We start from the raw sequence: 23,679 nt of genomic DNA, 5'->3' as shown, positions 1-23,679 counted from the left end.
AGATCTGATGTGAAAAGATATGTGATTGGCCGAAAGACCAATTAGTGGAAATAATATCAGAATTGGGCTGCCTGCGTAAACACAGCCTAGACGGATCTGGACAGAAAAACCATTTAAATCATAATTATCTCACCTTCTAAAATCATTGACAGGTGGCACCAATGACTTATGGCATTAATGTGTCATATTTTTTTGGGGGGGAAAGGTAGAAAATTAAAATCATTTGCACACAGGGAGGGGACAGGAGATCTGGTCACAATGCAGACGGATATGAGGAGCATTTTAATACAATGTATAGACATATTTCTGTAAATGTGGACAGGATCAGGACAAAGGATGCATGTTAGCGGCAGGTATAAACAGGGCTTATGAGAGAACGCGTATCATGGTCACTGTTTCTGCTGCTTCTCCGTAGACAAAACGCGCACAGTCAGACTGAACTGGTGGTGTACAGTATAAATGCTACTGTATGGACTGAGCTTGTCATAAAAATCATACCGGTCATTCTTTTGAGAAAAGCTTTCCTTTCCTCCATACTTTACCACCATGATCATCATTTTTCATATGAAATGGAAAAAAAAAGAATAAAAGGTCTGGAATCAAACCGTATCGCGGAAGATCCGCGTAAAAATGTAAAGGTAATTTCCGATTGAGCCGACATACAGCGTTAACCCTGAATGCAGTATCCGCGAACATTGCCTTTAAATTTAAATCAAGCTAGAACGCGGGTTTCTTCCGCAACACAGATTTAATCCAGCCCTAAGTGAACTTCCAATTTGTGGTTTCTATGTTCAACAATATTTTCTTTAAGAAAAAAAGCATGTACTGTAGTTAAACTATATGATTTCATTAGATTTTTCCCATAAACTTGCAAGCTGCCTAAATTACAGCTTCCAAGAAATGACCCACTAAATGACCCAGAAATTACCCACTAAATGACCCAGAAACTACCCACTAAATGACCCAGAAACTACCCACTAAATGACCCAGAAATTACCCACTAAATGACCCAGAAATTACCCACTAAATGACCCAGAAATTACCCACTAAATGACCCAGAAATTACCCACTAAATGACCCAGAAACTACCCACTAAATGACCCAGAAATGACCCACTAAATGACCCAGAAATGACCCACTAAATGACCCAGAAACTACCCACTAAATGACCCAGAAACTACCCACTAAATGACCCAGAAATGACCCACTAAATGACCCAGAAATGACCCACTAAATGACCCAGAAATGACCCACTAAATGACCCAGAAATGACCCACTAAATGACCCAGAAACTACCCACTAAATGACCCAGAAACTACCCACTAAATGACCCAGAAATTACCCACTAAAACTTCCACCTCAAAATAAAACATCTGCAATAATGTTATCCCCAAAAGTTTGTTTAAATACTAATAAATCAATTGCACAAAATAATATGCTATTGGCTTGTGATTCTACTGTACTAAACATCTGAGACACAGGGCAGAAGAACATATATTTACATTGACAACCACACAGTCAAGAGGATTTTCAAAATGTTTATGAAAACACACACACAAAGCAAGATAAAAATCTACTTGTTTAATGTTGGTACATTCATCTTCAGATGCTAGTTAAATTAGCATTTGATGAAACAGTGAAGCGTGTAGATACAACCAGAAGCAGTGGATCTGTTTTACATACATTTCCTGTACATACACATCTGCTGAGACCTAAACATTTCAAAGTGTTACTGACAATAAAGCAAAGCAGAGATGGGTTTGAAAAACATATGTTAAAAACATGACTGATAAAACTAAAAACATCTTAAATATGAAATGAAATACAGGAAAATCTGTTTACTTAGGGCTCTATTCAATTAGATCCGCTTTACCCAACATCCGTATCGCGGTTGTTTTGGCGGTGTTGGAGGTGGAACTGCATGAGAACTGTCAAATCCCCAAGCGGCTCCTGGCTTTATACCTAAAGCGGACATTGCCATTGGCTGCATGGAGTCATATTAAGAGAAATCCCATGCAGCCTTGTTTACAAGTTCAAAACACTGGAATGTGAGATATAGCCTACACCTCAAATTAGGCTTATATAAATCGCAATTGTACTTTGTTAAATACATTTCAATTTGAGTGTCATTATTTCTATATAGCCTACACGTTCTCATTCTGAATTTCTAACATGAGGGGGATGGGTGTGGCTTCGTGACAATGATCACAAGAGCAGCTGCTGAACGATTTGACAGCGCCAACGCAGTTACACCTCAGACACCACCAAAACATCAGCTATGTGGGTGTCAGCCAGTTAACGCTTGGTCTGACTGAATCTAGGCCTTAACTCAGGCACTAAGCATAACCATTGGGGGAAAAACTATTTTATCAAGATAAGACATGATCAAAGGCTTCTTGGTTTGTCATGTCTTTTTGCCACATTGTGTTGCCCATTTCTCCAACCACCTGCAATACCACAAAAACTAAGACATTTGTGAAAGCAATATTCAGTCAAGATCAAATTGATCGAAGCTGGGGATTCATCTTTATAATACTTTCTTACAGACTACCATGGTGATCCACAGACCAAATTCACACAATCACTTTGGGTTCATCTACAGTCAAACAAGCTGACAACACGGTCATCTATATGTGGGTTTGGCTGCCGGTGACAAAACTAAAGTATGTGTACTTGTCTCGGCGTACCATGTAAAGGTAAAGGTACGCCGAGACACTCAGAGCTATTGGTTGGATGCATAGATTTTGGCGGTCATTTCAAATGCACAGTGTGGTTCAGGAGAGTAGGCCAGTTTGTAGTGCAGGGAATGAAGTGGATCCTGGGAAACCAAACTGAATCCCCATACGTTTCACTTCAAGAGATTCCGTTTGGATTCCCATGAAGAGTGAACAGCATTCCCAATGGTCAACATGGCATGTTTTACTAAACAGACACTAAAGCTGTTTGCTGCTTTTAAAAGACCTCCAGAGCAGAAGCACATTGGTTTACACTTTGATTCATGCATCTAGGCTTAATCTACAAGGCTTCAATGTAATGTTTACCACAGTACAATTAACTGCACATTAATCCCCCAAAATATATTAGATTTGTTAAAAAATGATTTGATGCCAGTCTTTTATAAATAAGAACCTACACATAATGGCTGACCATTATAAAAGAGATTGGTGATGTAGGAGTGTGGTTAGAAAGCTACAGAGTTCCTAACACAACGAAGGCAACAACAAGGGAAGCTGATAATATTATACAATGACTTCTCCCGTATATCAGTTATTCACTTTGAGCTGGTAGGACAGTTTTATGGTGATTAGCTAGCTATATTTGATAAAGTATGTATTTACATACATGTATATCTTACATGCTTTATCATGTTACAATAGTCAATTCACTTAATCATAGCCAATGACTGAAGAGCAAACCACCCCGCACCAGTCATACCTGTAGTTAAAAGGAACCATATGGCTTCAGATTCTGTACAAACCACTAGAAATGTCTACACACTCGCAAATAGACAAATTACTCTTCGTATAATCTTACTAACCGCAATTATTTTCATGACTCATGATTACTTTAACACTAAGTTGACTAACTAGGTAAACAGTGGGAGCTGAATGTACTGTAGGCTACTGCCACAAAGCTAGGGGTCACTAACGCTGTTAGCTAGCGAGCCAATAGCCATGCAGAAGCGTAAGAGAGGAATATTTTGTGCTGGGGGAATGACTAACTGACGGTCTGTATTCACAGACTGAGCACTGGCCAATGTGGATAGATAAGTGTGTGATTGGCCTATACAGCAAATGGTCATTACTCATATCTATACATATAACTTATATTACGTGACAGGTAGTGATGAGAAGCTCAACCTCTGGACGTATATAGGGGCAGTGGTATAAAGTACTTCAGTAAAAATACTTTAAAGTACCCCTTAAGTCATTTTTTGGGGTATCTGTACTTTACTATTTATATTTTTTACAACTTCTATTTCACTACATTCCTAAAGAAAATAATGTACTTTTTACTCCATACATTTTCCCTGACACCTGAAAGTACTACATTGTGAATGACAGGAAAATGGTCCAATTCACACATTTATCAAGAGAACATCCCTGGACATCCCTACTGCCTCTGATCTGGCAGACTCACGAAACACAAATGCATTGTTTGTAAATGATGTGTGAGTGTTGGAGTGTGCCCCTGGCTACCCATATTAAAAAAAGAAAAATGGTGCCATCTGATTTGCTTAACATAAAGTATAAATAATTTCAAATTCCTTAACTTTTGATACTTAAGTATATTTTAGCAATTACAATTACCTTTGATAGTTCAGTATATTTAAAACAATTACTTTGACTTTTACTCAAGTAGTATTTTACTGGGTGACTTTCACTTCAACTTGAGTCCTTTTCCATTAAGGTATCTTAACTTTTACTCAAGTATGACAATTGGGTACTTTTTCCAACACTGTATAAGGGGAGGCAAAACTGGTTGGAATAGTCCAGGTGTGCTTGGTTTATTTTGTCAGGTGCAATGAGACCAAAGGAATAGTCCCAAATGTGCAAACTCGCCATGCAAAGCAAGTTAAATCAAACTAAAATATTTCCAATATTTTAAATAGGTATTCGACCCAGGTCAGATAGGGAGGAAGGGGAGGGGTACCCACAAAGCACTCCTGTTCAGGAACAAAACACAGTCTCCTACAGTCTCAGTTCCTTTCTGCTTTCACCTTTGATGCCTCCAATGATCAAAGGCACATTCACATTCCTGATTTCACCGTTGACTGTTTGTTCCATAACTATTAGAAGACGGGGGATGGTTATGTTAACAACACATAGCCTCTCCTTGTATAACCCTTGTCTATCGCCAGTTCAGAGTTCCAATGGGAGACTGTGTGGTGCTTAGAGCAGGAGAGTGTCAGGGGACTGGCAGGAGTGAAAGGGAGGCTGAGGGGATGTTGGTGGGTGTTCCCACGGAGACCACCTGGATCAGTAGATAGCCGGGAGCTCAGAGTAATTTCTATCGAAGTAGCCCCCCGTGTAGAGCCAGTCCTGGGATGACGTGTAGGGGTTTGTGCCTGACTGGAACCATCTGGAAGACAAGATAATGGTTATTATGGTTTACTTTAAATGATATAATACCATTGACCATTATGCTCTACAAGTATGTCATATGAATAAATACAAATCTTGAAATGTGAGGACACTCAGTTGTCACCTAGTGGACCATTCCTCCTCATCCTTGGAACGGTCTTTCCGAGCCGATCTCTGTTTCTCCTCCAGCCTCGCCTTCTCTCGACTGGCTTCATCTGCACATACAAGAACAGTGGATCTTAAATGACCTAATCTGTACTTAGATACACAACCTTAACACTAGTTTCTAATACTTTGGCTTTGTGGATATGTGGCACTGACATACTTAACACCTCTCATAAAACAACAATGGAATCTGAACACAAAAAAGACTTGTGAATGTACCACCCCAAAGGAACGGTAGAGGGCAGCATCATGTAGGGTGTGAAGATGTAATAGAAGAACTTCTATACCCATGTCTCCGTTCTCCATGGCTCTGATGTCGGGCCGCAGGCGGCAGTCTGTGGGGGCCAGGCGGTCCTGCATGCCAGGCTCCAGCTCATTCAGCGACATGGCAAAGTTAGTGAAGTTATACATCTGGAAAAATAACATATATAATTAATACCAAAATGTGTGTGTGTGTGTGTTGGAGGAAATTATAGTTGAAATGATTAATTATGCATACATTTAAATTAGAAATGTACATTTACATTTAATACTATTATGTTATGGTATGAAATGTATGGGTTCTTGGTTAAGCTGTTACTGAAAATGTAAGTAAAACGAATTAATTGTCTGTACCTTGTGGGTTTAAGGGAGGGGGATGGTATATATCTTTTCTGACAGATAAGAATGGTCTTTGATGTTCCATTCGTGGAGGAGAAGATGTCTTTTAGACAGATTGGAATGTTTGTTTTATGAGGGGAGTAGAAGATCTCCAGACCTGAAAACACTGTGCTATTGTGTGGATCGGAGAGGGTGTGAGAAACTGATGATGTCATTTTATGTTGTCTCTTTAAAATGTAAGGTTCTTTGTATTTTTTGTCAGTACTCTCTTGAAATAAACGCTGTTACCGGAGTTTAAGACTGGGGCTCTGTCCATTCCTATAATAATAATATGGGTTTTACGATCCCATAGAATGCATTGACAGAGTAATTAATTCTGATTGGGAAATAATACAGAGGAATTTAGAATTCTACTAACAGTGTGTGTGTAAGCTGTTGGGTTATACGCTAAGCTGTGTGTGCTTTACCTTAGCAGAGTGTTGGGGTCGTGATGATATCCTCCAGAGCAGGGTGCTGCCAGGGATCATAGCTACGGTCTCCTGGACCTCAGGCATGTCATCTGCATCATCGTTGTCTGCCCCCTCAGGCTCCTCCTGCACACACACACACATACGTATGCAAGTCTATATAAAACTTGCAATGCTTACAAAAATCTAATGAGAAGTGTATTTTCCTTCTGAATAAAGCAATAATATCAGAAATGACTTCAGCAAGGGATACAGGGCATTATGAAAGTATTCAGACCCCTTGACCTTTCCCACATTTTGTTACATTACAGCCTTTTTTTCTAAAAATGGATTAAATCACCCCCCCCCCCCATCAATCTATACACAATACCCCATAATGACAAAGCAACAACAGGTTTAGATATTTCTGAAAATGTTTTACAAATAAAAAAAACTGAAATACCATAATTATAGTATTGCTATGAGACTTCCACTGATCATCCCTCAGATGTTTCTACAACTTGATTGGAGTCCACCAATGGTCAATTCAATTGATTGGACATGATTTGGAAAGACAACACCTGTCTATATAAGGTCCCACAGTTGACAGTGCATGTCAAAGCAAAAACCAAGCCTTGAGGTCCGAGACAGGATTATGTCGAGGCACAGATCTGGGGAAGGGTACCAGAAAGCATCGAAGGTCCCCAAGAACACAGTGGCCTCCATCATTCTTAAATAGAATAAGTTTGGAACAAAGACTCTTCCTAGAGCCGCCCAGCTAAACTGAGCAATCGGGGGAGAAGGGCCTTGGTCAGGGAGGTGACCAAGAACCCGATAGTCACTGACAGAGCCCCAGAGTTCCACTGGAGTTGGGAGAACCTTCCAGAAGGACAACCATTTCTGCAGAACTCCACCAAATCAGGCCTTTATGGCACCTAAAGGACTCTCGGACCATGAGAAACTGGATTCTCTGGTCTGATGCAACCAAAATTGAACTCTTTGGCCTGAGTGCCAAGCGTCACGTCTGGAGGAAACCTGGCACCATCCCTACAGTGAAGCATGGTGGTGGTGGCAGCATCATGCAGTGGGGATGTTTTTCAGAGGCAGGGACTGGGAGTCGGGAATCGAGGGAAAGATGAACGGAAAAGAGAGATCCTTGATGAAAACCTGCTCCAGAGCACTCAGACTGGGGAAAAGATTCACCTTCAAAAGGACAACGACCCTAAGCACACAGCCAAGCCAACGCAGGAGTGGCTTCGGGACAAGTCTCTGAATGTCCTTGAGTGGCACTGTCAGAGCCCGGACTTGAACCCGATCGAACATCTCTGGAGAGACCTGAAAATAGCTGTGCAGTGATGCTCTCCATTTAACCTGACAGAGCTTGAGAGGATCTGCAGAGAATAATGGGGGAAACTCCCTAAATACAGGTGTGCCAAGCTTACAGCGTCATACCCAAGAAGACTCAAGGCTGTAATTGCAGCCAAAGGTGCTTCAAAGTACTGAGTAAAGGGTCTGAATAATTATGTAAAATGTGATATCAGTTTATTTATAATACATTTGCAAACATTTCCTAAAAACGTTTTTATGCTTAGTTAATGGTTTAATGTGTGTAGATTGAGGGGAAAAACAATTGAATCAATTTTAGAATAAGGCTGTAACGTAACAAAATGTGGAAAAAGTCAAGGGGTCTGAATACTTTCCCAATGCCCTGTATGTCTACTTCATGTACCATGAATATACCATATCCACTGTGAAATGAACTACACTATACTGTTCTCACTGGTTACACACACACACACACACACTACTACTACTACTACAGAGACCTAGACTACTGGTCTCATTTTTACCTTGACATTACGTCATGGCATTCTGACAGAATCATCAGGAAATCAAAATCAGAGGACAGTTATCAAGAGAAGTCAATGTTGTATTACAATGAGTCAACAAACATTAAACACACACAATATGTACACTACAAGGCCCAATCTGCTTCGAAAATATATCTTTACTCTAGAAAAGGACACCCATATTGTGAGACACAGACTCACCTGACTCTTCGGTTTCTTCGAGTCTCCTTTCTTCTCAGCCTTCTTGTTGGCCTCGTATGTCTGGGGGTCCACGCTCCACATGCACTCAGTCCACTTCCCATAGATCACACAATGCTTCTTTTTACTGCCAGGGACAGAGAGGGGAGGAGACATCAGCAGCCAAATATTGCAGCACTGACAGAGAATGACGCCATGTTATCATTGTGTGTCACCCACCAGGGGCGAGTTCAGTAGGGAGAAACGCTTCAAAACCATTTGACACGGGAAGGTACTACTCTTTCCTGCAGTCAAATGACCTAGTTGACGCATGGGTGGAATGTTGTTCAAACACGGTGTTTCTATTTTGATGATAATGGTGCCAGAGGGAGGCTGCCGTTTTGCGGGCTCCTAACCAACTGTGCTATTTTTTATTGTTCAGAAATGTGGTTGGTACTCTCTTCGTTCGCTGGACTTTGTCCTGCTAACTGTTCCAAATGTCCCAACTGAATTTGGTAAAAGGGCTTTTATGTACTCTGCGCCATCGTCTTGGAACGCCTTACAAAATACTTTTAAACTGGAAGAACTTGTCCCGATTGGTATTTTTAAATCACTGATGAATGATCTTGAGACTGATTCCCTGACCTGTCAATGTTTTTAAATCACTGATGAATGATCTTGAGACTGATTCCCTGACCTGTCAATGTTTTTAAATCACTGATGAATGATCCTGAGACTGATTCCCTGACCTGTCTATGTTTTTAAATCACTGATGAATGATCTTGAGACTGATTCTCTGACCTGTCTATGTTTTTAAATCACTGATGAATGATCTTGAGACAGACAGGTCAGGGAATCAGTCTCAAGATCATTCATCAGTGATTTAAAAACATAGACAGGTCAGAGAATCAGTCTCAAGATCATTCATCAGTGATTTAAAAACATAGACAGGTCAGGGAATCAGTCTCAAGATCATTCATCAGTGATTTAAAAACATAGACAGGTCAGGGAATCAGTCTCAGGATCATACATCAGTGATTTAAAAACATTGACAGGTCAGGGAATCAATGTTTTTAAATCACTGATGTATGATCCTGAGACTGATTCCCTGACCTGTCAATGTTTTTAAATCACTGATGAATGATCCTGAGACTGATTCCCTGACCTGTCTATGTTTTTAAATCACTGATGAATGATCTTGAGACTGATTCTCTGACCTGTCTATGTTTTTAATTAGCTGTTTTTGATTTTGTTATACTGTTGTGAATTCTATGGTTTTTACCAGATTACTGGTAGTTTTTCATGTTATTTGTCTGTAATTTTTGTAATGACTTGGTGCTGCCTATCTTGGCCAGGACGCTCTTGAAAAAGAGATTTTAAATCTCAATGAGCCCTTCCTGGTTAAATAAAGGTTAAATAAATAAATAAATCCAAATCAAAAAAATGTAAGCATTGTTTAACTTATTTTGTCCCTAATTTAGCTATTAGCGTGAAGAAATTACGGAAATTCAGTGGGCCGTCGTCGGCGACTGGGTAAACCGCTTTTACCATACGTTCTATTGGTCAATGTGCAATCACTGGAAAATAAACTGGATGATATACGATCGAGATTATCCTACCAATGGGACGTTAAAAACTAATATCTTACGTTTCACCGAGTTGTGGCAGATAATATAGCAATGGCTGGGTTTTCTGTGCATTGGCAGGACAGAGCAGCTATGTCTGGTTTATTTGTCAGTAACAGCTGGGTGCAATGTCTAATATTAAAGTCTCAAGGTATTTCTCGAGTAAGAGTACCTCATGATAAGCTGTAGACCTCTATCTACCCAGAGAGTTTTCATCTATATTATTCATAGCCATCTATTTACCACCACAAACCGATGCTGGCACTAAGACCGCACTTAACGAGCTGAGCTGTATAAGGCCATAAGCAAACAAGAAAATGCTCATCCAGAAGCGGCACTCCTAGCGGCTGGGGACTTGCCAGCAAACTTAAATCCGTTTTACCTCATTTCTACTAGCATGTCACATGCAACCAGAAAAAAATAAAAAAATAACTCTAGACCACCTTCACTCCACACACGGAGACACATACAAAGCTCTCCCAATTTGGCAACTCTGACCATAATTCTATCCTCCTGATTCCTGCTTACAAGCAAAAACTAAAGCAGGAAGTAACAGTGACTCGCTCAATACGGAAGTGGTCAGATGACGCGGATGCTACAGGACTGTTTTGCTGTAGCGTAAACATCCAATGGTATTGAGGAGTATACCACCTCAGTCACTGGCTTCATCAATAAGTGCATCTACGACGTTGTGTCCACAGTGACCGTACGTATATATCCCAACCAGAAGCCAAGGATAACAGGCAACATCCGCACCGAGCTAAAAGGCTAGAGCTGCCGCTTTCAAGAAGTGGGACACGAATCCGGACACTTATAACAAATTCCGCTATGCCCTCAGACTAACCATCAAACAGGCAAAGCGTCAATACAGGACTAAGATTGAATCCTACTACAACAGGCTCTGTCACTCCTTGGATGTGGCAGGGCTTGCAAACTATTACGGACTACAAAGGGAAGCCCAGGCGCGAGCTTCCTAGTGACGCGAGCCTACCAGACAAGCTAAATGCCTTTTATGCTTGCGTCGAGGCAAGCAACACTGAAGCATGCATGAGAGCACTAGGTGTTCCGGACGACTGTGTGATCATGCTTAATGTAGCCGATGTGAGGAAGACCTTTAAACAGGTCAACATTCAAGGCTGCGGGGCCAGACGGATTACCAGGACATGTAATCAAAGCATGCGCGGACAAACTGGCAAGTGTCTTCCACTGACATTTCCAACCTATCCCTGACCGAGTCTGTAATACCCACGTTTCAAGCAGACCGCCATAGCCCCTGTGCCCAAGAAAGGGAAGGTGAACTGCCTAAATGACTACCACCCTGTAGCACTCACGTCGGTAGCCATGAAGTGCTTTGTAAGATGACACAATCGAACACCACACTGCCCTTTCCCAACTGGACAAAAGGAACGCCTACATGAGAATGCTGTTCATTGACTACAGCTCAGCGGTCAACACCATAGTGCCCACAAACTCATCAATAAGCTAAGGATCCTGGGACTAAACACTCCCTCTGCAACTGGATCCTGGACTTCCTGATGGGCCGCCCCCAGGTGGTAAGGGTAAGCAACATCTGCCACGCTGATCCGAGTCCCCTCCTTTACTCCCTGTTCACCCACGACTGCGTAGCCAAGCACGACTCCAACACCATCAATAAGTTTGTTGACGACACAACAGTTGTAGGCCTGATCACCGACGATGAGACAGACGATAGGGAGGAGGTCCGAGACCTGGCAGTGTGGTGCCAAGACAACAACCTCTCCCTCAATGTGAGCAACATAAAGGAGCTGATAGTTGACTACAGGAAAAGGAGGGCCGAACAGGCCCCCATTAACATTGACGGGGCTGAAGTGGAGCGGGTCAAGAGTTAAGTTCCACCAACAAACTATCATGGTCCATTTACACCAATACAGTGGTGAAGAGGGCACGTCTCCCCCTCAGGAGACTGAAAATATGTCGTTTAGGTTCAGCATCACTACTCTGGACGGCTCTGACTTAGAATACGTGGACACTTACAAATACCTGGGTGTCTGGTTAGACTGTAAACTCTCCTTCCAGACTCACATTAAGCATCTCCAATCCAAAATTAAATCTAGAATCGTCTTCCTATATCGCAACAAAGCATCGTTCTCTCATTTTTCCAAACATACCCTCGTAAAACTGACCATCCTACCGATCCTCGACTTCGGTGATGTCATCTATGAAATAGCCTCCAACACTCTAGAAACTGGATGCAGTCCATCACAGTGCCATCCGTTGTCACCAACGCCCCATACACTATCCAAATCAAATCTAATTTTTATTTGTCACATACACATGGTTAGCAGATGTTAATGCGAGTGTAGCGAAATGCTTGTGCTTCTAGTTCCGACAATGCAGTAATAACCAACAAGTAATCTAGCTAACAATTCCAAAACTACTACCTTATAGACACAAGTGTAAGGGGATAAAGAATATGTACATAAAGATATATGAGTGAGTACAGAGCGGCATAGGCAAGATACAGTAGATGGTATTGAGTGCAGTATATACATATGAGATAAGTATGTAAACAAAGTGGCATAGTTAAAGTGGCTAGTGATACATGTATTACATAAAGATGGCAGTAGATGATAGAGTACAGTATATACATATGAGATGAATAATGTAGGGTATGTAAACATTATATTAGGTAGCATTGTTTAAAGTGGCTAGTGATATATTTTACATAATTTCCCATCAATTCCCATTATTAAAGTGGCTGGAGTTGAGTCAGTGTGTTGGAAGCAGCCACTCAATGTTAGTGGTGGCTGTTTAACAGTCTGATGGCCTTGAGATAGAAGCTGTTTTTCAGTCTCTCGGTCCCAGCTTTGATGCACCTGTACTGACCTCGCCTTCTGGATGATAGCGGGGTGAACAGGCAGTGGCTCGGGTGGTTGTTGTCCTTGATGATCTTTATGGCCTTCCTGTGACATCGGGTGGTGTAGGTGTCCTGGAGGGCAGGTAGTTTGCCCCCGGTGATGCGTTGTGCAGACCTCACTACCCTCTGGAGAGCCTTACGGTTGTGGGCGGAGCAGTTGCCGTACCAGGCGGTGATACAGCCCGACAGGATGCTCTCGATTGTGCATCTGTAGAAGTTTGTGAGTGCTTTTGGTGACAAGCCAAATTTCTTCAGCCTCCTGAGGTTGAAGAGGCGCTGCTGCGCCTTCTTCACGATGCTGTCTGTGTGGGCAGACCAATTCAGTTTGTCTGTGATGTGTATGCCGAGGAACTTAAAACTTACTACCCTCTCCACTACTGTTCCATCAATGTGGATAGGGGGGGGGGGGGGTGTTCCCTCTGCTGTTTCCTGAAGTCCACAATCATCTCCTTAGTTTTGTTGACGTTGAGTGTGAGGTTATTTCCCTGACACCACATTCCGAGGGCCCTCACCTCCTCCCTGTAGGCCGTCTCGTCGTTGTTGGTAATCAAGCCTACCACTGTTGTGTCGTCCGCAAACTTGATGATTGAGTTGGAGGCGTGCGTGGCCACGCAGTCGTGGGTGAACAAGGACTACAGGAGAGGGCTCAGAACACACCCTAGTGGGGCCCCAAGTGTTGAGGATCAGCGGGGTGGAAATGTTGTTGCCTACCCTCACCACCTGGGGGCGGCCCGTCAGGAAGTCCAGTACCCAGTTGCACAGGGCGGGTTCGAGACCCAGGGTCTCCAGCTTGATGACGAGCTTGGAGGGCACTATGGTGTTAAATGCCGAGCTGTAGTCGATGAACAGCATTCTCACATAGGTATTCCTCTTGTCCAGATGGGTTAGGGCAGTGTGCAGTGTGGTTGAGATTGCATCGTCTGTGGACCTATTTGGGCGGTAAGCAAATTGGAGTGGGTCTAGGGTGTCAGGTAGGGTGGAGGTGATATGGTCCTTGACTAGTCTCTCAAAGCACTTCATGACGACGGAAGTGAGTGCTACGGGGCGGTAGTCGTTTAGCTCAGTTACCTTAGCTTTCTTGGGAACAGGAACAATGGTGGCCCTCTTGAAGCATGTGGGAACAACAGACTGGGATAGGGATTGATTGAATATGTCCGTAAACACACCAGCCAGCTGGTCTGCGCATGCTCTGAGGGCGCGGCTGGGGATGCCGTCTGGGCCTGCAGCCTTGCGAGGGTTGACACGTTTAAATGTTTTCCTCACGTCGGCTGCAGTGAAGGAGAGTCCGCATGTTTTAGTTGCGGGCCGTGTCAGTGGCACTGTATTGTCCTCAAAGCGGGCAAAAAAGTTTTTTATTCTGCCTGGGACCAAGACATCCTGGTCTGTGACCCACCATTGCGACCTGTACGCTCTCGTTGGTTGGCCCTCGCTTCATACTCGTTGCCAAACCCACTAGCTACAGGTTATGTACAAGTCTCTGCTAGGTAAAGCCCTGCCTTATCTCAGCTCACTGGTCACCATAGCAGCACCCACTCGTAGCACGTGCTCCAGCAGGTATCTCTCACTGGTCACCCCCAAAGCTAATTCCTCCTTTGGTCATCTTTCCTTCCAGTTCTCTGCTGCCCATGACTGGAATAAACTGCAAAAATCTCTGAAGCTGGAGACTCACATCTCCCTCACCAGCTGTCAGAGCAGCTCACAGATCACTGCACCTGTACATAGCCCATCTGTAAACAGCCCATCTATCTACCTACCTCATCCCCATACTGTATTTATTTATTTATCTTGCTCCTACTCATCCCCATACTGTATTTATTTATTTATCTTGCTCCTTTGCACCCCAGTAGCTCTACTTGCACATTCATCTTCTGCTGATCTACCATTCCAGTGTTTAATTGCTATATTGTAATTACTTCGCCACCATGGCCTATTTATTTCCTTAACTTACCTCATTTGCACTCACTGTATATAGACTTTTTGTTTTCTTTTGTTCTACTGTATTATTTACTGTATGTTTTGTTTATTCCATGTGTAACTCTGTGTTGTTGTATGTGTCGAACTGCTACGTTTTATCACAGTTGCAAATGAGAACTTGTTCTCAACTAGCCTACCTGGTTAAATAAAGGTTAAATAAAAATAAAATAATTTAGTCAATCTTCTCTTAACTGTATTTCTTGAACTGCATTGTTGGTTAAGGGCTTGTAAGTAAGCATTTCACGGTAAGGTCCTGTTGTATTCGGCACATTTGATTTGAATAAACAGTTATGTTATATTTCAGTCTTTTGTGATGTATATAAAGATAAATAATGTGACTCAAACTCAAAATGTTATACATTTCAGCTCTACAGTAGTTCTTCCTTTAAAAGTTGTGGCGTACTGCAGCACAGCTTGGGGGTGCCGCAGAATTCTATGGCACGTTATTTAAGTGTCAGCCATTGTTGCCAGAATGATGCAATTTATCACAATTTATCTGCCACCATCTACCACAAACGGTCGCGCATAAGCTCAAAACTTTTAAAGGAAGAACCACTGTATATATATATATATATATGACAGTACAGGTGTCTGTTTTGTAAGCCCATAACCATGTGTAAGGTGTATACTTTTGTTTCAAAGTAGGTTTGTTTAAGACTACCCAGAAAAACTGTGTGACCCTGATCAACTCTGCCCATATTATGTTTTCCGTTGTAAATACTTTTGTTGCAGTGTGTCACAAAAACACTTCAACTGGACCAGTGAATTCAGGACCAGAGAAGTAAGCCATAGTTGGTGTATCAGAGTGCCAATACTTCCACATTCTGTACCTCTTATCCTGAATGTAGCCCTCTACTCTGTGTAGCTCCTTCCCAAACATGCCACATGGCTTGAAGTTCAGCACACACTTATCACCAGTACTGCTCAGGACAGACAGAGACCAGAAGAATGAGGGGAAAAGAAACAATAATTCATTTCCAGACCATTATGGCTCAAGTACTGTCTTCAGGGGCAAATCTTAACTACCACTAAAGTCACATTTTCACTTAAGCTTTGTTCACAACGCAGACCTTAACGCTCAAATCCGTTTTGTTTTTCAAATCCGTTTTGGGATACTGACTGTCCAAACAGCAAGTCACAAGTGACCAAAGGGGATTTCGGTATGCTCAGACTGTAGTCATTTGCTGACATGGTTACGCTAGTTGTCATGGTAATGACGGGGGTGTGTGTACAGTGGTGAAGGCTGACTGGTGGTGGTTCTCGGGTTTCCTCTTGCTCAGCAGTTCTTGTGTTGCAAGCGAAGGTGACAACAACGCCTACCTTAGAAGTTTCCCAGTTGCTTTGACTGTTCGAAATCAGTGTATGAACACTTTAAGCCTCAAAAGGATAAGTGGATCCAACTTTCAACTTCAAAATGTGTCATTTTTTTCTAACCACAAAGAGTCAACTGGCTAGCTAGCTGTTCAGCTTGCTAGCATATTCACTCGTTTGTAAACAATTAATAAGCTAGTTAGCTACCACATCATGTTTTTCAAACTGTCAACAGAGTAGCTAGCAAGTAACAAGATATGACAAATAAGTCTAAAAAAACACTTAAGGGTCAATAAATCAGATTTAACCATTCAGACAAGTCACATCCCCGAGCTGACAAGGTACAAATCTGTCGTTCTGCCCCTGAACAGGCAGTTAACTCACTGTTCCTAGGCCGTCATTGAAAATAAGAATTTGTTCTTAACTGACTCGCCTAGTTAAATAAAGGTAAAATTAAATTAAACATGACCAGGAATCAAATTTGTATCGGATTTAACATCACCTATGAATGTGGTTTGAATCTGACTTGAGAATATCTGATTCCGTGTGTTTATTGGTTGTTCAGTCTGCAGGAAAAAGATCAGATTCGAAAAGGAAACGCAAAAAAATTGGATCTGAGTCACTTCAAACTGCCAGTGTGAACAAGACTTAACCCATTGACATTAATGCATGATTAAGTGAACATTGTATTGAAGTGGAAATTAGGATTTGCCCCTATGTCTGTTCTACTGAAAGTAGTGGATATTTACACTTTTATATGCTTCCAAACCAAGAATTGAAGGTAAACTAAGGTAAACAAAATAGCCATTCCTATATTCACCTGTGGTTGAGGATCTCCACAGTGCCATACTGCTCGATCCACAGTTTACCCAGGATGACATTGTGTACACAGCAGAAAGGGTTGGTCCATGTATAGACCTCACCATGCCTGGGGAGAAGGGGAGCAAACAAAGCCTCAGTACAATGGATTCTCACACACACGTTTGCTTAACAGTTCATCAAATGGCTATCCGGACTATTTGCATTGGCTGTGCACACTCACTAGACTCTACCTACAAATACTGCACTGACACTCACTACATACGCTCACACGCACATGCATAGACGCTATCATATACGTTGCTGCTACTGTTTATCATCTATCCTGAATGCCTAGTCACTTTTAACCATACTTACAGGTACATGTACATATTACCTCTACCTCATACCCCTGCACATTCACTCGGTACTGGTAGTCCTTGTGTATAGCCTTATTTTTTTAATACCGTTTTTTCTTATTTTTAATAAGGAAAAAATGTTGTTCTTTTTAACTCTGCATTGTTGGAAAAGGGCACTTAACTTCACTAGGGTAGGGGGCAGCATTTGGAATTTTGGATGAAAAGCATGACCAAATTAAACTGCTTGCTACTCAGGCCCAGAAGATAGGATATGCATATAATTAGTAGAATTGGATAGAAAACACTAAAGTTTCCAAACCTTTTAAAATAATGTCTGTGTGTATAACAGATCTGATATGGCAGGTGAAAACCCGAGGACAATCCAACCAGGAAGTACTATTATTTTGAAAGGCTGTTTTTCCATTGAAAGCCTATCCACCATACAAAGACATAGGACCCAGTTCACGAGCTCTGTGGCTTCCTCTACATGTGACCAGTCTTTAGGCATTGTTTCAGGCTTTTACTCTGAAAAATGAGGGAGATACAGCACTTTCAATCAGTGGCCAGTGGAAATTTCCATTCACCAGCCATGCGTCTGATCGGGAACACGACTTTCCTATCGACGAAGATTTTGTCCGGTTTAAATATTATTGATTATTTATGACAAAAACAACCAGAGGATTGATTTTAAACATCGTTTGGCATGTTTCTACTAACTTTTATTGTACTTTTTAAAAACTTTTCGTCTGGACTTAGTGCACGCGCCTTAAGCATTTGGATTACTGGACAAAACGCGCAAACAAAAAAAGGAGGTTTTTGGTCATAAAGAGGGACATTATCGAAGAAAACAAACATTTGTCTAACATGGAGACCTGGGAGTGCCACCAGATGAAGACCCTCAAAGGTAAGCGATTCATTTTAATGCTATTTCTGACTTTTGTGACACTCTCCTTGGCTGGAAAATGGCTGTATTGGTTTCTGTGGCTAGGTGCTGACCTAACATAATCGCAAAGTGTGCTTTCTCCGTAAAGCCTTTTTGAAATCTGACACAGCGGTTGCATTAAGGAGAAGTTTATCTTTATTCGTATGTTTAACACTTGTATCGTTTATCAATGTTTATGATGAGTATTTCTGTCATTTGATGTGTCTCTCTGCACTTTCACCAGATGTTTGTTTGAGACAATGCATTTCTGAACTTAACACGCCAATGTAAACTGATATTTTTGGATATAAATATGAACTTTATCGAACAAAACATACATGTATTGTGTAACATGAATTCCTATGAGTGTTATCTGATGAAGATCAAAGGTTAGTGATTAATTTAATCACTATTTCTGACTTGTGAGCCCTCTCCTTGGCTGGAAAATGTCTATGGTTTTCTGTGACTAGGTGCTGACCTAACATAATCGCATGGTGTGCTTTCGCAGTAAAGCCTTTTTGAAATCGGACACTGTGGTTGGATTTACAATAAGTTTTTCTTTAAAATGGTGGATAATACTTGTATGTTTGAGGAATTGTAATTATGGGATTTCTGTTGTTTTGAATTTGGCGCCCTGCAAATTCACTGGCTGTTGTCGAGGTGGGACGCTAGCGTACCAGAGGTTAAGTAAGCATTTCACGTTAAAGTCTACACCTGTTGTATTCGGCACATGTGATAAATAACATTTGATTGGATTGATTTGACTCACTTGAGGAGTTCTAGTGTGATGGTTCCCTTTGGCTCGGCCTCCACACTCTTGCCCCAAAACTTTAGTTTGGGGTAGATGGAGCCGTGGAAGACGAAGTCCCCGACTAGGCTTTCAGCATGGAAGGCACTGATGGGGGGGTGGTGGCTGACCTGCTCCGAGATCAGCCTGTAGCCATGGTCCTCTCTAGGGGAGAGAGAGAGAGCGAGACAGAGGAGAGAGAAAAGAGAAAGGGAGGATGAGAAAGAGGGGAAGAAAAAGAATATAGGCAGGACAGGAGGAAAAAATAGACTTATCATAGCACATTGAAAATAAGGTCAACAGAGGAACATATACTTAGAAATGTCCCTTGTTTTTGAAAGAAAAGCAACAAAAAAAAGTCCATTAAAATAACATCAAATTGATCAGAAATACAGTGTAGACATTGTTAATGTTGTTAGTGGCGATTGTAGCTGGAAACGGCTGATTTTTAATGGAATATCTATATAGCCATACATAGGCCCATTATCAGCAACCATCACTCCTGTGTTCCAATGGCATGTTGTGTTAGCTAATCCAAGTTTATCATTTCAAAAGGCTAATTGATCATTAGAAAACCCTTTTGCAATTATGTTAGCACAGCTGAAAACTGTTATTGATTAAAGAAGCAATAAAACTGGCCTTCTTTAGACTAGTTGAGTAACTTAGATTAGCTAACACAACATGACATTGGAACACAGGAGTGATGGTTGGTGATAAATGTAGATATTCCATTAAAAAGCTGCATTTTCCAGCTACAATAGTTATTTACAACATTAACAATGTCTACACTGTATTTCGGATCAATTTGATGTTATTTTAATGGACGACACAAAAAAGTGCTTTTCTTTCAAAAACAAGGACATTTCTAAGTGACCGCAAACTTCTGAATGGTAGTGTAAGTATTATTGTTAAATTCATAGGTGAAAGCGGGTAAAGATGTCCTATTAAAGGCTTGAAGACCAATACAGTGTGCAGTCTAGTCAGAGACAGGGAGGAACAGTCCAGAGCTCCACAGCCTTTTACAACACCTCTCTATGCAACTAGGTATGGAAGTGTTGCAGTCCTGTCCCCTCACCGTGTCAGCTCGTAGGTCTCTCCTAGCAGAGGGTTGAAGGGCTTTCCAGTTCTGTCCCACTGTGACGCTACGGCCGACACGGCAAAAGCAGCTACCGCCTGGGAAGACACGAGGGGAGAATTCACTGTCTCTTACTGTTTAGTCATCCAACTGGGTTATCGGAAGCTTCCTTTGTTGTTACGGTGTGTGTATGCTCTCACCTGCATGCGCTCTATGGAGTGAGACAGCGAGCAGGCTTTGTTGTTACGGTGTGTATATGCTCTCACCTGCATGCGCTCTATGGAGTCAGACAGCGAGCAGGCTTTGTTGTTACGGTGTGTGTATGCTCTCACCTGCATGCGCTCTATGGAGTGAGACAGCGAGCAGGCTTTGTTGTTACGGTGTGTATATGCTCTCACCTGCATGCGCTCTATGGAGTCAGACAGCGAGCAGGCTTTGTTGTTACGGTGTGTGTATGCGCTCACCTGCATGCGCTCTATGGAGTGAGACAGCGAGCAGGCTTTGTTGTTACGGTGTGTGTATGCTCTCACCTGCATGCGCTCTATGGAGTCAGACAGCGAGCAGGCTTTGTTGTTACGGTGTGTGTATGCTCTCACCTGCATGCGCTCTATGGAGTCAGACAGCTAGCAGGCTTTGTTGTTACGGTGTGTGTATGCTCTCACCTGCATGCGCTCTATGGAGTCAGACAGCGAGCAGGCTTTGTTGTTACGGTGTGTGTATGCTCTCACCTGCATGCGCTCTATGGAGTCAGACAGCGAGCAGGCTTTGTTGTTACGGTGTGTGTATGCTCTCACCTGCATGCGCTCTATGGAGTCAGACAGCGAGCAGGCTTTGTTGTTACGGTGTGTGTATGCTCTCACCTGCATGCGCTCTATGGAGTCAGACAGCGAGCAGGCTTTGTTGTTACGGTGTGTGTATGCTCTCACCTGCATGCGCTCTATGGAGTCAGACAGCGAGCAGGCTTTGTTGATGAGGTATGTGTGCTCCATGTACTCAGTGATCCGCTGGAGGAAGCTCAGGGGCTCGTTGAACACAATGGGCATGGTGATCTTGGACAGCTCCTACACACGCGCACGCACACACACAGAGAAAATAAGCAAGATTACAATGTCAAATAGCTTCACAGAAGTGGGATGAATTCAAACTCTTTAGCGTAGAAACCTAGAGAATGTCATTGTCTATAAATAGATGTGTGATTCTTTAGATATGGTCTGTAGCCCTTACCAGTCCAATGCATTTCTTCAGAATGCCCCACACACTGAAGTTGTTTCTGGAAAACATTGGGGCGGGTAGTGTTGTCCTGAAAGATTTAAGGATAAGACAGACAAAACACACAAAGACAACATATTAGTGTCTGATAGAGAATCAGAGAAGGTGAGTATCACCATGATGACTATCACTACTAAAGTATGTGATTGTAGGCTGACCTGTTGGATGTTATTATATACTGACTGGCTGGCTGACTGGGTTAGAGATAAATGGAGCATGTGGACTGGCCAGTCTTCTAGCAGGGTTAAAGCTATTAAGAATGTGAGAGAAAGAGAGGGAGGGAGGGGGGCAGTAGAGGGAGAGCAACACAGAGTCAGAAAGAGACAGATTACGATAGTGTGAGAAAGAGTGCGAGAGAGATCGAAAAGAAAGAGATGGATGGAGAGAAAGAGAAGACCTGGAGAGGACACAACAGGAATCTTAGCGTACCTGTGTTTCCTGATTCCGTTCTCCTGTGGCAAGGAACCATTGTTCCTCTGGGTGCCATCATACACCACGGCATCTTTAAAACTGGCTTCCGACGTGCCTTCATACGACTCATCAGAGTCCAGGCCTAACACAGACAAACACACACAAATTAGGGAAAGGCTATAGAGCCATTTTCTGTTTACCATCAGTCATGTTGAGTGATGCACGTGCATCTGTAGCAGGATAGCTAACATGGATGTCGGGACATTGACAAACTTAACAGTGATTGATTACCGTGAAAGCCATCAGTCTTGCGTGTTATGTCCAACAAGTATATTATTCTTGTAGCTTTATCTAGCTCTATTTGTGATCTTTGACCTTGCCTTACTAGCCCTTAGGTAATCACCCTCTGATGACATAGTGATGTTGTAGACGATAACCATCTGATTACATGTTTGGTAGCCTCTCCAGTCACAGCCCGTCATCCCGCCTACAGGTTGAACATGGCAGATTTTGTCATTGATAAATGCCTAAATTTGAACGCAGTGGATATACAGTAACATGCTATACATGTCAGAGCTCAGGTTATCCACTTCACAGCGCTGTATGGGTTTTGACTGACAGCCATTCTAAACTTGAGCACACGAGATGACCCCATCCCTCCCGCTAATTGGGCAACTTTTGCAAATTTGTTATCGGAGGGAAATGCTGTAAATTGAAAGGAGACTATGTGTTCTGAAAGATGACACATTGGGGATTATAATAAATACAGCTTTGATGTTACACAATCAAATCACTCATTAGTCCCAAATGTGCACTTCACATTTCTATATTTGAAGACAGCAGTCTTTACAATTTACAGTATCAACATTTATGATCGCTATGTTTTATCTAGTTTCAAGGATGGCATGCCTAAACCTGGGTAGTCCTGAATAGAATAAGATGTTTGTAGTATTGTGACAAAAATATGCCATGGAACACGACTCCATTCTATGCGCACATGAATTACAATTTGTCTGAAGTGCAGTTTGAAAGCAGAACACTAAGATCATATTTTATAACATAGCTAGCCATGTTGGCAATAGAATAAGCTTTCAAATTACACCCACCTGACCCAGATTGCAATTTATACATTTATAAACGTTTTTGGATTGTGTAAACAACAGTAATTGTATGACGGTGGGGACGGAGGGCTGTGTTCCAAACAAAAAACAATGAGTGTGTTTGCTTCAGTTCCTCAATGGCAAGGCTAGGAGAGCTCAAAAAAACACTTTATAGTGACATGTTGACTAGACCGGGCACGCGCGCGCATGTTGGTTTTGTACATCCACACCAGACGCGATCAGGACACACAGGTTGAAATATCAAAACAAACTGAACCAAATAGAATAATTTAGGGACAGGTCGAAACACATGTAACATTTGCTGGGCATTAATGTATTGGGTTGTTATTTTAATAATTGGGTTGTTATTTTACCTGAAATGCACAATCTCCTTTTTTTCTGGATCTTTGTAGAATTTGGACCCATTTTGAGTGTCACAAAATCGTATGTTCTCTACTCCGACAATTATTCCACAGATAAAAGGGAAACCTTGTCAGTTTCTAGTAATTTCTTCTTCTGAATTTATATGGCAGTTGGCAACCAACTTTATTAAGGTGCATTACCACCACCAACTGGACTGGAGTGTGGACCCCAGTTCATCTTTCTCACCCACATGGGTATATGCTCCTAAAAACCAATAAGGATTGGGAGAGGCGGAACTTGCAGTGGGTCATTCATCAAAAATAGAACCAAGTTCTATTTTAGCGCCTGGCTACACAGAAGCTTGTTGAGATGTGCAAGCAGTTTGGATTAAATTATTGAATAACGTGTGTACATTTATTTTGCAATGCTCGAGCACATAAGTGTTGTTTTATTTGTTTATTGAAACC

The 23,679-nt window shown here is 42.1% G+C and overlaps 1 protein-coding gene across 8 annotated transcripts in view; it reads right to left on the bottom strand.

Moving 5' to 3' along the window:
* Nucleotides 1–1,566: 1,566 nt before the first annotated feature.
* Nucleotides 1,567–23,679, bottom strand: part of LOC109869609 (oxysterol-binding protein-related protein 2) — a 39,563-nt gene continuing 17,450 nt past the window's right edge. For 4 of the 8 annotated variants that reach the window (XM_020459852.2, XM_020459854.2, XM_020459855.2 and 1 more), the window contains 12 exons: nucleotides 21,768–21,891; nucleotides 21,294–21,369; nucleotides 20,996–21,130; nucleotides 20,070–20,167; nucleotides 18,977–19,159; nucleotides 16,949–17,056; nucleotides 15,648–15,737; nucleotides 8,347–8,470; nucleotides 6,317–6,442; nucleotides 5,537–5,660; nucleotides 5,209–5,299; nucleotides 1,567–5,082 (listed from right to left, as the gene is read on the bottom strand). In XM_020459852.2, the coding sequence (XP_020315441.1) occupies nucleotides 4,980–5,082; nucleotides 5,209–5,299; nucleotides 5,537–5,660; nucleotides 6,317–6,442; nucleotides 8,347–8,470; nucleotides 15,648–15,737; nucleotides 16,949–17,056; nucleotides 18,977–19,159; nucleotides 20,070–20,167; nucleotides 20,996–21,130; nucleotides 21,294–21,369; nucleotides 21,768–21,891 (1,382 nt within the window). In that variant the 3' untranslated portion in view covers nucleotides 1,567–4,979. The other 4 variants (XM_020459859.2, XM_031804217.1, XM_031804215.1 and 1 more) reach the window with 4 other exon arrangements.

This window comes from Oncorhynchus kisutch, linkage group LG24 (genome assembly GCF_002021735.2).
Source record: "Oncorhynchus kisutch isolate 150728-3 linkage group LG24, Okis_V2, whole genome shotgun sequence".
In the NCBI taxonomy this organism is placed as follows: domain Eukaryota; kingdom Metazoa; phylum Chordata; class Actinopteri; order Salmoniformes; family Salmonidae; genus Oncorhynchus; species Oncorhynchus kisutch.
The sequence above is the reverse complement of the archived record's forward strand: the minus strand, read 5'-3'. Positions and strand labels throughout refer to the sequence as shown.